General features: G+C 40.8%; 3 protein-coding genes across 3 annotated transcripts; 2 read left to right on the forward strand and 1 right to left on the reverse strand.

The window, feature by feature from the left end:
- Positions 1-223: 223 nt before the first annotated feature.
- LOC308360384 (4-galactosyl-N-acetylglucosaminide 3-alpha-L-fucosyltransferase 9-like) lies at positions 224-1,312 on the forward strand (the record flags this gene model as incomplete). The annotated part of the gene is made up of 1 exon (XM_080832294.1): positions 224-1,312. The coding sequence occupies exon 1, from the start codon at positions 227-229 to the stop codon at positions 1,310-1,312; it is 1,086 nt and encodes a 361-aa protein (XP_080688420.1). The 5' UTR covers positions 224-226.
- A 783-nt stretch (positions 1,313-2,095) lies between these two features.
- Positions 2,096-9,162, forward strand: ufl1 (UFM1-specific ligase 1). Its single transcript, XM_080860659.1, has 19 exons — positions 2,096-2,304; positions 3,036-3,181; positions 3,339-3,367; positions 3,576-3,673; positions 3,929-4,043; positions 4,132-4,262; positions 4,408-4,466; positions 4,705-4,851; positions 5,028-5,203; positions 5,362-5,541; positions 5,757-5,880; positions 5,994-6,119; positions 6,231-6,351; positions 6,475-6,641; positions 6,743-6,873; positions 6,956-7,036; positions 7,187-7,272; positions 7,677-7,857; positions 8,133-9,162. Exons 1-19 carry the CDS (start codon positions 2,228-2,230, stop codon positions 8,346-8,348), a joined length of 2,391 nt encoding a protein of 796 aa, XP_080716785.1. The 5' UTR covers positions 2,096-2,227; the 3' UTR covers positions 8,349-9,162.
- Positions 9,163-14,212: 5,050 nt separating this feature from the next.
- gpr63 (G protein-coupled receptor 63) lies at positions 14,213-15,562 on the reverse strand. Its single transcript, XM_080832048.1, has one exon. The coding sequence runs from the start codon at positions 15,500-15,502 to the stop codon at positions 14,378-14,380; it is 1,125 nt and encodes a 374-aa protein (XP_080688174.1). The 5' UTR covers positions 15,503-15,562; the 3' UTR covers positions 14,213-14,377.
- Between the last annotated feature and the right edge of the window lie 1,074 nt (positions 15,563-16,636).

Raw genomic sequence — 16,636 nt, forward strand, 5'->3', positions numbered from 1 at the left:
AGTTTTCTTAGTGTTCTGTGTTAATTATTATGTGTTAAGATTAAGATTTATAGTAATTACTCAATGTGATTCCCAAGTGGGCAATAACAGTTTAACTTCCCAGGTAAGTTCATCTCATATAATATCTAGGGTTTATATTTGGCTTTACTTGCTTGAATTATGATACTTTGGGAGGAAAACCATCAACATATTATTTACTCTCTCTTCTGTTTAAATAGCACAAAGTATGCCTTCAACATCTTTCAGCGGAATTCTGCGGACACTTCTTATTGGTTTCCTCCTGCTTGGCTGTTTTTTGTCCGTACTTTTAATGTACTTTAAACCGTCTAATAACTGGCTATCAGGGGCCACTGAAACAGTAACATCTGCAATCAAGATTAAGGCCCTACCTATAGTCAAGAAAGAAGTGGAACAGACTGTAGTGCTCATCTGGTTATGGCCATTTGGTCAGACATATGAGTTGGACTCTCTCGTTTGCAATACATTGTTCAATATTGATGGTTGTTACTTAACGGCAGACCGGAGTTTATATAACAAGTCGCGTGGAGTAATAATTCATCACAGAGACATAAGCAAGGATTTATCAAACCTGCCACCACTACAGCATCCTTCATTTCAAAAGTGGGTATGGATGAATCTGGAATCACCATCTCATTCTCAAAAACTTCCTGGAATTGAAAAGTTGTTTAATGTGACTCTGAATTATCGCCAAGATGCTGACATACCGGTGCCTTACGGATCAGTGGTGCCCATTCAGGAAGATGAGGAGTTCATACTGCCAAGCAAGACAAAGATGGTGTGCTGGATTGTTAGTAACTGGAATGCTGACCATGCCAGAGTGAAATACTACAGTGAGTTGAGTAAGTACATTGAGATACATACATACGGCCAAGCCTTTGGAGAATACATCATTGACAAAGATTTTTTCTCAACCATATCTAGTTGTAAATTCTATCTCTCATTTGAGAACTCCATTCACAAAGACTACATCACTGAGAAACTCTTCAACCCTCTCTCTGCGGGTGCAGTGCCCATCGTCCTTGGACCTTCTCGTCAGAATTATGAAAACTTTGTGCCAGGAGATGCTATCATTCATGTGGATGATTTCCTTTCCCCTAAAGAGTTAGCTGAGCACCTATTGTTCCTGGACAAAAATGACAAGGTGTATTTGCAGTACTTTGACTGGCGGAAACAATTCAAGGTGAAAATGCCCTTATTTTGGGCAGAGCACACATGCCGTGTCTGTGACTATATAAAAAATCATAAGGAGTATAAAGTGTGTAACAATCTTGACATATGGTTTTGGGACTAAACAATTGTATGTATCACTGATGATACTGATCCATATTGACATTTTTTGAGGCTTCGTAGTGTAGCTTACTGACTGATGATCTACCAATGTGTTCAAATTTAGAGTAATCGTCCCACTTTATCTATAACCTTTAAAAATCAACTTGTGATAGACATGCACCAGCTTCAGGCATTATGCTATTCATGGGCTCCCACTGATTCATTCATCTTATTTATGTGCCCTCAGATATTCACCTTATCACGGTGATTTTTTTTTATAGCATTCACATGGCTTTGTGCCATATTCAATATCTCAAATATATGTGTATGAAGAATGTGTCACAAATGTTTAAAAACAGCACAGTATCCTGCCATCACTGTAGGTTTTATATGCTGTATGTTTTGTAGATCAGTATTTGATTCTACAGTAGCTGCAGGCCGTTAACCATATTGTAAGTAAACACCTTTTAATTTGTTGTTGTGTTCATGAACATTTTTAATATCCATGTGGAAACCAAAATCCGGTGTGGAATTATTAGCCAATAAACCTTACTGTATCAATCTGGTGGGGAAAGAATCACAGAGTATATTTTCCTTTGTAAAACGTGTGTAGGCTACTTTTGGGGGTAAACATAATGTTATGCCATTTTCCCCAAATAGACTGAATGAATAGTAGGCCTATACTGTCCTTATGGTAGCCTACAGTTAAACGATCTGGGATATTCCCAACCGCTTCTACAGAAGCCAAATTGCACTTCATAGCTATCCGTATTACGTTTTTCTAAGCTGACGTGGGACTGCTTAGCATGCTGATTGTCAACACTGTGAAAACCTAGGCTAACCAATTCAACCTGCTTTCTACCAGTCTGTTGCAACTTATGGTAACAGGACAGTGTACTATCAACATAATAATTAAGTATACTCACTAGACACCACGATGGCAGCTGATTGGGAGGAAATTCGGCGACTCGCTGCAGACTTTCAAAGAGCACAATTTGCAGACACTGTGCAAAGGTAGGTAAGCTAGCTAGCTATGTAGCTGGTTAGCAACAGCTAACGGTAAAGCCGACAGGTTGGTGTGTAGATAGTGCCTCGTAAGCTGCAGTAGCAAATTATACCATAGGAAGTGGTCAAATGCCACATTTTAAACTTTCCGTTGTAGAAAACAATCTAGCCAGATCAGAACATATGCAAGTACAACACTTTGAACAACTATAATGGTGTTAAATGAGCCAGCTTAGTTAGCTAGATAAATATATGGTCTGAATACAAACCACCTAACGTCAGTATTAAACAGATGTTGTGATGTTCGGCAACAAAGTATCATGGTCAGTGTTATTTCACCAATGCCAGACGTCTACGATTTGACTGCAGTTTTCTGTATTCTGAGCTCATTTGAACTAGCTAACTGGCATAGCTAACGGTATTCTCCAAACAGTGTTGCAAAATACTAAAGACAGCTGATACTTAGTTTACAGCTTTCAAAGCTGCCTCTCTATTTCTCTATTACTACTAGCCTACTATAGAGCCATATAAGACGTTGACTTTCTAGTCAAGTTAACAAGCTTCGTATTTAGCACATCGCTAGTTGTCAAAGTTCAAAATCATATCTTGCAAAGTGAGCGGTGCCTTATATACCAGCATATAGAAAGTCTTACATGTGTCATTTAATGGCATGGGGGAAAAAAATGGTTGCTCGTTTCATTGACCCCATGCATACTCTGTGCTTTCCCCCTGTGGTGTAGATTATCAGAAAGAAATTGCATAGAAATTGTTGCTAAACTTGTGGAAGAAAAGAAACTAGATGTAGTTCATACGCTGGACGGAAAAGAGTACATTACACCAAGTCAGATTACCAGAGAAATCCGGGATGAACTCTATATTCATGGAGGTCAGTTTCTTTTCTTTTTTTCTCCCCAAAACAATACTCAATACAATAACAAGCATATAAAGGTTGTAAATTAAAAACCTAAATGTGTGTGTGTTTTAACTGGATGAATAGCCATTAGGGTATTGATGACATGCCTTTACTCTTCTTTTTATGAAAGGTCGAGTTAACATTGTGGACCTACAAAAAGTAAGTTTGTTAAATTGACATATACCTGTAAATATAACAATGGCAAGAAACTATGCTATTTTAATAGTAATATTTCATCCCTTGACTAATGTGCACCATCCATTTGATTACAATGATTGTTGCCATATGTTATCATTTCAAATAGACACTCTTTTATATAATCTAATGTTGATACTGAAATGGGTTTGTTCATGCACTTTTTCTTCAGATCATTAATGTGGATTTGGTACACGTTGAAAAGAGAGCCAATGAAATAGCAAAATCAGATAGAAACATTCAGCTGGTTCTCGGGCAGCTAATTGACGAGTAAGTGTTATTGTCCATTACTGTCAGTGTGTATAAACTTTTTATTCAAAATTGCAATTTGCATTTAATTTGCACCACAGATAACCATTTTTACACTTAAATAAAACATGCACTCAAGGAACATATTGGTTTAGGACGATGTATTCATTTGGAAAATGCAATGCACTACTTGTATGCAGCCTCATGACTGTGCCAAATAGAAACGTTGTTCTCAGCTGTTATTGCAAACATTTTTGTAACCATACACTATCACAGGACCTACCTAAATCGCCTTGCAGAGGAGGTTAATGATAAATTACAAGAGGCTGGCCAGGTAACCATCCCTGAACTCTGCAAAAACTATGACCTGCCTGGTGATTTCCTTACAGAGGTGAGTTCAAAAGGCTCTGGTAGACGTTCGTGTAGGTTTGTGATTAGAGTGACCCATGTCTAACAATACCTTGCTCTTTGTGTGCCAGGAGCTGTCTATGCGCTTGGGCAAAATCATCCAGGGCCAAATGGACCAATACAACAGGGGGGTGATTTTCACAGAGGCCTTTGTGCTGCGCCACAAAGCACGAATCCGAGGGCTTTTCAGTGCAGTCACCCGGTATGCTCCAGTTTCTTCATGTGTCTGCTTTTGCCCTGCTCCCTTGCCATTTTCTGCTCTCTCTCTCTTTCTCTCTCCTTCCAATTTGAAGAACCTTCTGCTATTGTGAATGCTTTTAAGGCCTAATGTGCCACTGTGTTTCCAGGCCAACACCCGTCAATAATCTCATCGGTGTCCATGGGTTTCAGGAGCATCTTCTTTATTGTAAGTATAGTAGACAGAGAATGGCAATAAGATGTCTGAAGAAGACATTTTGAGAATCTGTCCCTGGCATCAAGACATGTATGTTTATTTCTATGTGCATTTGCTGATTTAGAAATATACAGTTGAAACCGTTGAGTAATATCTTTTGGTGTAATATTATTTCAAATGAATAGTTTTCTGCCACAATTGTCAAGAAGTCTAGTGCAGTAGCCCTCCTGACGTGGTGTGTTGTCCCCAGCTGTGCTGGAGGACCTGGTGAACACTGGCCGTGTGAAAGGCACAGTGGTGGGGGGCAGACAGGACAAAGCCGTCTACATCCCTGACATCTACTCCAAGACACAGAGCAACTGGGTGGACTCTTTCCTCAAGCAGAATGGATATCTTGGTGAGTCTTGACTCGTATATCAAATATCCTTACTTTTTTCTGGCTCATTTTTGTGAGTGTGAACTACAAAGGGAAACTCTTTTCTATTTGTCTTTCCACTCTGTTAATGACACCCCTGACATGGCTTCATTCTCTATTTGTATTATCTAAAATGCTTTCTATTCGCATGTTTTCAGAGTTTGAAGCCCTGACTCGACTGGGCATCCCAGATCCTATTAACTACATTAAGAAGCGCTTTAAGTCCAGCAAACTGCTCTTCCTGAAGTCAGCCTGTGTGGGTCAGGCTTTAGTTGACCAGCTGGAAGCGTCAGTGGAAGAGGCAGTGAGCTCAGCCACCTGGACAGATTTACAGGTCCGGAAAGCTCATTGAGGCCATGACAACTGAACTTTGGCATTACTACCTTGATTAGAAGTACATACAATTACGAGTTGATCTTTGTATGGTCTGCCGTTAATAGTTGATAATTGTGTCAGGCTTATAACTTGTTTAACTGCTCCTCATGTACCCAGCCAATCCTACCCAGCAGTTTGTCTAATGACGATGTTGGCATCCTGATAAGCCAAGTCATGAGAACGACCAATGTGCAGTCATCTGCCCGGGTCCTGAGCGGCAGCGTGGTGGTCAGCGAGAAGTTTATCAGCAACTGCTTGACTCTGTTTGATGAGGCCATGCAGCACAAAGCACAGAAGGTAAGGTTGTGTATGCACAATGAAATATTCACTAGTGAAAGAAGCAGTTCAACAGTTTTATGGTTTTGAAACATTATTTGCATCATATTAAACGTCAGTGAGCCAATATTCATTAATAAATGAATGCATTAAAAAGTTGTTTGCAATATTTTCTTACCTTAGGGTTTCTTTGGATATGCCATTTTTAACACAAAGTTCTTCTTTTTCTTTTCCAGGAAGTCAAGAGCAATCCAGTATTTTTGATCACAGAAGAGGACCTTCGGCAGCCATCTGTGCTGGCTAATAACACTGCCACCTCCAAAAAAGACAAGCGGGACGATCGTAAGAAGAAAACTACAGGTGACGGAAGTTGTGCACCACAGACCAAAGCCTTCCAACAATAAGACTAGTGTCGGGCCTCTCATGTGGCTTCTGTGATCTTAAACAAACTGTCTTGCATGTCCTTTCCCCAGAGGGTAGTGGCAGTGTGAAAAGTGGTGGTGGGGGCAACGCCCGGGAGTTCAGGATCCGCAAGACCAAGAAAAAGGGGATGAGAAAAGATGAAGACAGTGATGATGAGGCCGGAGCCACCACGCAAAGTATGAGCACGTATTCTAGCCATAGATTTAGAGTCCCATCTTGTATAGCCTTTATATGTGTATTGACTTTTCACTGTGTTAACATGGATTTCTTATGGATTTCTTTTGAAGATGCCAGTCGCCAGGCAGAGATTCCTTTCATGTCTGTTGATGAGATTGTGGGAGTCCTGGAGGAGAAGGTGTGTGACTGCTCTGAGGACATGCTGCTGGATCTGGCAGAACATTTGCTGAGGTTTGAATCTCTTTTGTATATTTGTGAGTGATCGTGAACTCTCCCCAACAACAAATTCCATGTCAAACTTTATTGTTTTGTTTAGTAAAAGTATTAATTCAAATAATTATTCTCATCTGGCAGGCCTTTGGCAAAGACCTACCAGGAGGTGGTGCGAACAACATTTCTGTCCTCGAGCTCTTCAGGTTCAGGGGGCAATCGCAAGAAGAATGTTAAGGACCTTCAGGAGGAGGTCACTAACTTGTACAACAACATCAAGCTTTTTGATAAGGGCACAAAGAGCTTCTCAGGTATACCGTTTAACGGCCGCATATGCATTGTGCTTTTTGTTTGACTTTTTCTTCCAACCGCTGATTTTAAACGTACTAACTGCTCGAATTCCTTTCATTAGATGACACCCAAGTAAACATCGCCAAGCATGTGCTGAAGACTGTCTGCACCGACGTCACCAACATCCTTGTCAATTTTGTGGCATCGGATGGCATGATCACTTCAGACGGCTCGGGTGCCATTACTAATGAGGTAACGTGCTGTTGGTGTGTTTACTGAGTTTTTAATTCTGGAAGTGTGTGAAACGCCATCTTCAGTGTGCTGTGTCCCTCAGGTTCGATCAAAGATCTTGGGAAAGATGCCGAATGAGACCAAGGCTCCTCTAATGAAGCTGCATAACTCTCTGAATGGAAAAGTAGGTCACCAGTTCAGCTCGAGCACATCCATTTATTTCCATTTCTGCCAATGTGAAAAGCTCCCAGAAGAAGCCTTGCTTTTTGTCATTCATAATGGTATAGAAATGACTTCATTTAAGATAATTTGGTGTGCACTTTTTCTTTTACAGAGTATTGAGGACTTTATTACCAATTTAGAAGCCACTTCCGAAGAGTGCGGGTTCATGCTGAAGAGAGGAGACAAGAAGAGAGAGCGGTACAGTTTTAAACACATATAATTATGTTCCTTTGGGTTTGGTCCACTTAGAAAAGGGAAGGAAATTGTGCAAAAGTCATGTGATTTTATGTTGCCAGTATTTCTTTTGTCTCGTCTGCATGTATACACGTCTTTGAACACCTCATTATAATTGCTCCTTCAAAAAGACACAAATGTACAAATGTCAACACACTGTGGAGTTGTGGCAGTTATGTCAATTTAATACACTTGCATCCGTATGTAGTCCTTCTGAAAATGATGATGATGTAGAATTGTAGATAGATGAAAAAAGCCATTTCATGTTTTAAACAGCTACTCTACTGCAAAGGAATCAGCTCTCCAATATGTATCTGACGTGTGTGTGTGTGGTGTGTGGTGTGTGTTGTGTGTGTGCTCTCCTGCAGGCAGGCCCTCTTTCAGCACCGGCAGGCCCTGCTGGAGCAGCTGAAGCTGACGGAGGACCCTGCGCTGGTGCTGCACCTGACCAGCGTGCTGCTCTTCCAGGCCACCACCCACTGCATGCTGCACGCGCCCGGACGCTGCGTGCCCCAGATTATAGGCACCTTGGTCGGCAAGATCCCTGAGGTGCCGTGCCACATTCACTGCTCACATTGCACAAATCCACTCGTCCTCATTCCAGCAACATTCTGAAATATTCAAAGTCACTATTTCTGTCAGGTATACACTCAAAAGTTGAGTTAGCTTCTAACATGATGGTAGTGGTGCCCCAGATATCCATGTAGATATCAGGTAGTGCCCAACTCTGTGGAGGTTAAGTTATATATTAGAAGCCTTTTATGGAATTTGCCCCAGTGGACAGCGTTTACTAATGGATGCCTGTGTGGTTTGTGGTTGTGTAGGATCAGCATAAGCTGCTGTCACGGTACCAGGCACTGGTGGTGAGGCAGCTGGTGGGCCAGAGCCATAGCCAGGGGAAGAAGCAGGAGCAGGAGCAGGAGGGAGGAGACGGCAGTGGGGACGACGCCGAGGCCATCCACAAAGAGTTGCTCTCATTGACCGCAGAAGTCAAAGACCTCGTCTTCTCACAGAAAAAAAACTCAGTCACAGAGGAATAAAAACTGTAGAACCGACAAACGAATGGATAAATAATTTAATAATAAAAAATAGGTAAACCAAATATTTTACGCCCCTGCTTGGACATGTGAAGGTCGAAATTTGATGGGATGGATTTTTCTTTCAAGCCCCCCCCCCCCCCCAAAGTAGTTCCGGTATCTGGCAGGAAACATTGTTTGATTCCAGCCTTAACTCTGTACACAGCCTGTGTTCCCATTGTAAGAGACATTAGCTGTGAAGAGATGATGTCGTCATGCAACACACACAGAGGAAAAAGGAGCCATCCAAGAGAAAAAGGTTGTTCTCTTTAGAAAACACACATACTACAGTAGAATGGTTGGCGAAAGCCAAGTACTTTCAACTAATTTGGTATAATTTACATTTGTCACTGTTTAACATTGTGGGAAATGTTTGTGAAATGAAAAGAAAAAAACCTCAAAGAGGCGGTATTGTAAATCCACCCCTGCACTGAAAAGTGCTTATATGTCTGTCAGCGAATTGTACACCTCGCCTAAAAGGGATAATTCTCCCACAAATGAACATTGTGTTACTCAACATCCTTTTGTCAGGACCTTATTTGTTTCTCAACAACTTACAAAAATGAGCTATCTAACAGAATTAATCTTGTCTTTATAAATATGCACATTACTGCTACTACTATGCAACTCTTGTTTGATTGTTACAGAATCAAGGAAGCAAGGTTGTCCACATGGTTCTGGGATGCGTGTGTGTAGGTATTAACACTTTTGATCTTTGTGTGTGAACTGTCCCTCACAGAGTATGGTGCCACACTGTACACTGGACCAACGTTGTGTCCCCCAGGTAATCTTGCACTTGTAGTGCTGAAAATAAAAGACATCAATACAACCTATGTTATGTTTTTGTGTCTTCTGAAATAATGCTGCAAATCAACTTTCATCTTGTATCATAACTGTGGTTGGGGCTCAGGTGGTAGAGCAGTCATCCATCAGTCAGTGGGTTGCTGATATAAGCCTGGCCCCGGCTGGCTTCAAAATTAATTTCAGTATGACCGTGCACGTATGTGCATATCTTACTGCATACAAAACTTGCGTTTTCTCACATATGTGCAAGGCAAGGTTATCAAAGATTGATTTGTATTTGTGTATAGTATACTTGCTATTGTTATGTAGATTATGTGTAGATCTGGCTCTATTTTCATGGTCCTCTCACTGTTGGAGCAATGCCCTGGTGGCTTCTTGAGTATTCTGTATTTCTATAGCTACATGTAATTGCAAACAGCACCTTTTATTTAATTTAACTTGATGAATGGAAGGAGTACTTCAGTATATCTGATATTTTATCCTGCCACACTTGCCATCTTAACTAAAACACACATGCACCGTGTCAGTCAACCATAACTCAACATAACTCATCAAAACTAAACATAAACAAAATTCCCATACAACTTGCCATCATATTATGCTCATACGGATACTGATAAAGTGGCCATATTGCCTACTGTTATTTGTTCACCTAAATGTATCTCTTTGTCTGTTTATCAAATTAATGTTTCTTAACCAAATTTTCTCTCCCGAATGGATATGATTCATCATCACCATAACCATTAAGTACATATACACCAATTGGCAGCCGAACTCTACCCACTCACTTTGTCTCTTTCTTCCCATCCTAGTCTAGACTATCTTCACTGTGGGATGCTGTTGTAGTCTCTCCACCTGATCTAGTGCAGAAACCCTCGGCCTACATACACCCACCACACTGGCATGCACTTATTCTATCCCATACTGTGCCTGCACTAGTTCTACAATACTTGAGTGCTCTTCCCACCTTATTGCTACACTATCAATTGTGTATCCATCATGTATATACCAAGTTATATTTGTATGTATTGTGTACATTTACCACATGTATGCTAGCATGCTCATTCTGATATGATCATATGCGTATGATTTCATCTTCCATGTTCCTGATTGTTTTCCCTCCCCTTCTGCCACTATCTCTTCCCTTCTACCTGGCCAGCTTCCAAGCAGATGAGAGAAAGAAGCTTATTCTTGAAAGATGAGGAAATTATTTCACTCCTACCTGTTGGTGTTACCATATCAACAGTGATAAGTAGCTCATCTGTGTGTGCCGCTGTGGGAAGGTAATGACATTATCTGAGTCCGCTAGTGAATGCAATAAGGTTAATGCAGGGATTTGTATTATGTAACATCATTTAGCTGTAGTTCAATTGCAAGATTGTAGTCTTTATAGGTTGCTAAGTAGGATTTTATATAAACTGTGTAGGTGTGTTTATATATACATATATATATATATATATATACTGTATATATATATATATATATATACATATATATATAAATATATAGACACAGATATCAACCAAACAACCACATCATGTGATACAGCCTAGGTCATAGCAGAATTGACTCTTTTGAGGTAAAACTGCATAAACAGCCCATGACATCCAGACCATGAAGTATATGAAGAGTTAAAGCGATATGAAAGATCATCTGGAGGCTGGAGCCATGGTTAATCACTGCATGACTAAGTGAGGCCCACCACAAACAATGATAAACAATGAGGAGGAAAATGATATCATATCAAGACCTAACCAAATGTGCCCTTTTACATGTGTCCTGAAACCATCACATCACACACGCACATTATGGAAGCATTCTATTAATAATAATATGAAACATAAAAACTGAATTGAAGGAATAATAATAATACAAACATTGAAATTAGTTTTTAGTGGATATGCTACTTTGCATTTTAGAAACCTCAATTAATGTCAACACATGTATGGACAAGTTTTAAAAAGCAAATTAGCTTACAACACAACTCCTCAAATACCAAAGTAACCTACAGTAGGGTGCAACATATTTCAGATATCTCTTACTGAAGGGGTCTGAAGCGTAATATTTATCTTTCTTTCACAGCTGCTTCTTCCAACCCTCTACTGTCAGACGCGAGACACGTGCAACACACATACACTGACTCTGTAGACATGTGCTCCTACTTATTGCCATGGAAACAAGGAAGAGCTGTCTCAAGCACAAGCCACATTTTTCAAGGTGAGAATACTGATCCCATTTTTCTGCTTGGCATGGTGTCATGGTGTCTGTCTTAAATAACTCAAACAGTTGATTTGGTTTGTATTATGGGGGGGGGGGGGGGGGCACTGTCAGCCGTCAGCCACTGACTGCCACAAAAGTCTTTTAGGTCTATTCAACCTGCATGTCTTATAAATTGACTCCCGAGGGGATGACTTCACTGGGAAGGGAATTCATTTTGTTCTGAAAAGGACAAGGTCCTCTAAATGTTTACAAAATGCTGGCACTGGGGCATTTGCAATATGGGCTCATCTGAAATGATTATTTCACCTTTGCATGACTTTAATAAATCATCTTGTTTACACTCAAAGCAGTTAAGGGCAGGTTCAGCTCCAATTCTTATATCACTCACCTGTCAGAGATGCCAAATGTGACTGAATATGCTGTGGGGAAAATTGTGGTTAGTAAAAAAAAAAAAAAAAAAAGCATAAATTCCATGATGTAAATTTGGGTGAATCAAGATTCATAAAATCCAGGAGGGACTGAATGCTAATAATAACAGTTGTGACGTAGGCCACAGACTGAAGGTTGACACATAATTATTTGCACAATAACGCATAACCTTCAGCATCCTGTTACATTTATATACTATCACACAAAGTTAAGGAACGATTTTATCAAGAAAACATAAAATATATTGTTTCAAATATTTGCTTTGATATTGGTTATTTCCTCTGTTGTGAAGTTCCACAACACATTTTGTTATATGCAACAATGCAATAGCCTCACCAAAGACACATTATATTTGTGTGTATGCCAGGCAGTACAGTTACACCGTTAAGGGCATCATTCTGTGCTATTATGAGAACTCAGCATGGTAAAGACCCTTTCCAATCAGACTGTGTGGCCAAAATTTATGTCAAATTACTAATCCCAGTTGTGTCCGAATCTGACACACACACACAGCAGTTCACTTATTCAAATGTATGCCTTCACTATGCCATTAATATTGGTGGTTTGGAATTAAAGTGTCAGCTTAAAGGTTAAATATCCATAAAGAATACTCAAAACTAAAATGGAAAAACACAGTCCTATGACTAAAGCCACTTCACAGCTACGTGTATCATCTGGTTCCTAGGTGATGAAGTCAACACCATCGCATATGGAACAGGTAAATAACATCAGGGAGTTGAATCCTTTAGGGCTGGCATATTTCATTGCTCATGAGTGGGAAGCCGTTCTCTAACATAAATGATTAGTAAACACCAATTAGATGGTCCGTCAAAATCAGCAGTGTCTGACCGCAGACAACCATCAAACGTGTCATTTTTGATTTCTCTGGGAGCCAACCATTGTTATTTATCCTAAAGTGAAGAATGTGTTCTTATGTGCGTATCTTTTCAGAATATGCTGCGTTTGTCTGTCTCATGAACAACTGCAAAACACAGGAGAATCCCATAGCCCAGACAAGCATGCCATTTCTCCAGGAGAACGAGGTACCTTTCCCAGTGCATAAGCCTTTCGGCTCGTCTCCACCGGATCTCTTGAGACACCCCCAAGTTTCTAGTTGCCTAGTAATGGCACCCTGAGCTATGATTAAGGTGAGCTTCAAAGCGCTGAACGTACTCATTAAGCACTGTAGGCAGAATAATGAAATCCACAGAGGACACTGGTTAAGAAAATCATCCTTTGTATTTCCAAAGCTGAGAGGAATTGTCTCATCGCAGGGCTGGCTGCATTTGAATGATCCTCATCTAAATGAGACTGGCTAGACAACAAGGGGCCACTGGGGCTGCCTTCCCCTGATACCCACACGCAAAACACGCATCTAGATTCTCTGTTCTTCGGTGACTGACTGACTGTTTGTGCTGTCTGCACCCTTTCCATTTGGTCCATTACCCGCGCGAAAATGGCGTGTCCAATGCCATTTTCAATCAAGACCAACTACACAATTTAAATTCCAAAGAAAGTTTAATCCAGACATTACTTATTAAACATTCAAGCATTCAAATATAGTGTTTACTAAGTGATTAACCGACAATTTATAGATATTGAAGAAGCATTTAGTATTCTGCACAGGTCAAATTTGGCTGGCCTTGGAAATAAACAATAAGGAACAAAAGGTATATAGAGCGTACAAAACTATCTTTAACCTGCAGAGAGTGCAATCAGATACCATTACTCTGGCATCAGGAAGTCATGGTTTAATACACCATTTCATTGGGGCTACAAGGATCAAAAACAAGATACAAATACACAACAAATAAGGTCTTCCTGTGCAAATTCTCTGAGGACAGAGCCAAATCCTCAGAGGTAAATCACCACTTATTTTACCACTTGGAAAATAAAATATCGGTCTACTAGTTTCCATTCTATCCAATTATCTTATTCTACAAAAATAGTCTACAGACGCAGACATAACTGCATGTGATGTATGACATCTGCCTACTGTAACAGATGTACGAATTAATATACAGTATGTAAAATAGTTTGACAAACAGTACATTTTGGGAACGTGCAGATAACTTTTGGAAATGCTCTTTTTCAATTTTATACACACTTCACTTGTGATTCATGTTCACAGCATCAATAACAATCAAGTTCACCAGTCTGGGAAAAGTAGACTGGATTTATTATCAGAAAACTTAAAAAGACACTTCAAAACAAATGTTAACAATGTAACAAATATCCACATTTTATTACATTCAATAGAATTGTACAGTACACTGAAATTGCACATTTTCACCAGATATAGCAGCATCCTGACTGGTGTTCACTAAACAAACATTCTAGTAAATATCAATGGCAACACACGCGTTTCAGGTTGTTCACCCATCATTTTAAGCACCTAATGTACAAGCGTTGTAAACTGATTTCCACAGAGCAAAAACATAGCTTTCAAAAAAGCAAAAACAAATCACAGCTTACTATAATTAGTCAGAAATGTCATAGAAGTAAAGAATAATGGCTTCAGCCGTGTTTCAAGTCTATTGCTATACCACAGAACGATGTTCCCCACACACATACACAGCACTTGGGCGGATTCGCCTCTTGGTATGTCCTGGCAGCTGGGGAAGAAACTTAAAGTACTTAGGCATCAAATCAAGGCAGGCAACACGGAACTTCTTGATTCTCCAGTAGTAGATGAGGGGGTTTAGGGCCGACTTGAGGTAGCACAACCAGAGGAGCCCTGTGCTGATCTCAAAGAAGCTGTTCTTGTGGTAGAAGCCGCTGCTGAAGGTAGAGACCAGACTGTAGGTGGTGAACGGGGCCCAGCATACAGTGAATATGGAGAAGAGGATGAGGATGGTGGTGAAGGCACGCGTCTTAAAGCTCATGTCAATGTTCATTTGGAAAGGCCTCTGCAGACTCATAAGGCCCAGTTTACTGGCCTGACTTAAACTGATGCTGTCAGGATGACTGTGGATGCGAATAGTGTTATGGCGGATGGTGTTCAGGATTCCCATGAAGGTGTACAGCATGACCATGAATGGTACAAAGAAGAAGACTAGCATTATTAGCACTACATATGCATGATACCCAGGCTCACTGGTGTAACCAAACACACACTGTGGGGCTCTGGGTGGGGTCTGCAGAGATGGCTGACCAATAGCTAGCGGGAAGGAGAAGCAAAAAGACAAGCCCCATGAGATTCCAATGAGAACCTTGGCTCGGCGTGGGCTTAGCTTGTCTTGTTTCTGTACAATGATGAGGAAGCGATCCACGCTAATTATGAGCAGAATGGCCACCCCTTCGATGACAAAGAGCCAAAAGAACATGGCTGACACCCGGCAGAAGATATCCCCAAAGATCCAATTTGTGGTTACAGCGGTCACCAAGGCAAAAGGCATGTTCAGGACTGCCAGCATCATGTCTGCAAACGCTAAGCTAGCCAACAGGATGTTGATGGCAGAGCGCATGGCAGCACGCTGATAGACCATCAGACACACCACCACATTACCTAGGAAGGCCACCAACAGGATTGCAATGATGACGATGCAGAAAAATATCTGCAGTGGTAGGCTGAGGCCTGGTTCATTGTCCTGTGGCGCCAGACTCACTGGCTCTGAAAATGTCCTGTATCCTACAGAGCTGTTCTCGGTAGACAGTTGCTCCATCTCCTGGTGAGCCTCAGGGTGCTGGGTGGAGTTCAGCACCCTAAAACCAACCAGGCTGGGAAAGGTGGTGTTGGCCTCCACAACATGAGCAATGACAATGTCAGTGGCATACACCTTTCTTTCCCCCACAAATGGCTGACCAGTGTTGAGGCATGGTGACTAAAAGTCTTCTACCCAACGTGGTGGCTTCAGTAGTGACATCCCAACATTGAGGATGGATCCTGTGGCAGGAAGCTGGAGATGGATGAAAAACAGACAGAAAACACGTGTTAGGTCAAATCTGAAAACGACTGAACAAAAAACTTTAAATCTTATTAAGCAGCAAGTGATGTGTTGAAATGCATACTGATGTTCCTTTGTCTTAACTGTATGTATTGGGAAAATGACATCAACAATCGTTTTTCATTGTCGAAGGGTGGCCTGCCAGGAAAAGTCTGTGAACCACTGGTTTACACAGATCCCTACCCTTTCTGTTGTGCTGTGTTCTGTTAAGGATAGATGCTTTATCTAGCAAGACCTATATGCTTTATCTCACAAATGCTAGAGTGCTGAACAGAGTATGAAGGTTTGGAGAAACGCTTTTACTGGTGTCTGATCCAACAAGCGATCTAGAATGAGAACCTTGGGAGATTTATATACAATAGCGAATCAAGTGTTAGTTTATTTGACCCACTTACAAGTTGGCCATGAAAATGTAGGTGGGAGGGGGAGTCAAAAGCCTCATGTGACTATATGAAAAGGGTGCGCTGGATGAGACCTTCAGATCTTCTGCTCTCTTTGAGCCACACACCTGTGCTTGCCAACACTTTCTTATAAGGCATTGATGGCGTTTGGAAGAATATTTTCAGATCAACATTAAACGTGAATGGCTAACTGAAGCGACATTCCAAGTTCTAAATCTGAGAGCCCAGTCACCCTGAGACCGCAAGTGAGCTATTTGCCTGAATGACTTCTACCACAATTCATTTTGGTGTGAATACAGTGTCTTAATTTTCACCTCTTGAATGCTAGAATGAGCATCATTACAATCTCAACAACAACATTTAGTTCATTGAGATGGTTTCAAACTTGACCCTATCTTATGAGTTTTAGGGCTTATTTCGTTTCTAAGTATATGAACCTTTATATTTAGTA

Source organism: Sprattus sprattus (genome assembly GCF_963457725.1).
Source record: "Sprattus sprattus genome assembly, chromosome: 2".
In the NCBI taxonomy this organism is placed as follows: Eukaryota; Metazoa; Chordata; class Actinopteri; order Clupeiformes; family Clupeidae; genus Sprattus; species Sprattus sprattus.

Bases quoted from the DNA above. Each gene is read 5' to 3' on its own strand.
- ufl1 (XM_080860659.1), top strand. From the start codon at position 2,228: ATGGCAGCTGATTGGGAGGAAATTCGGCGACTCGCTGCAGACTTTCAA. The intron at 3,182-3,338 runs GTCAGTTTCTTT...TTTTTATGAAAG, and splicing joins TGAACTCTATATTCATGGAG to GTCGAGTTAACATTGTGGAC. The intron at 7,273-7,676 runs GTACAGTTTTAA...GCTCTCCTGCAG, and splicing joins GGAGACAAGAAGAGAGAGCG to GCAGGCCCTCTTTCAGCACC.
- gpr63 (XM_080832048.1), bottom strand. From the start codon at position 15,502: ATGGAGCAACTGTCTACCGAGAACAGCTCTGTAGGATACAGGACATTT.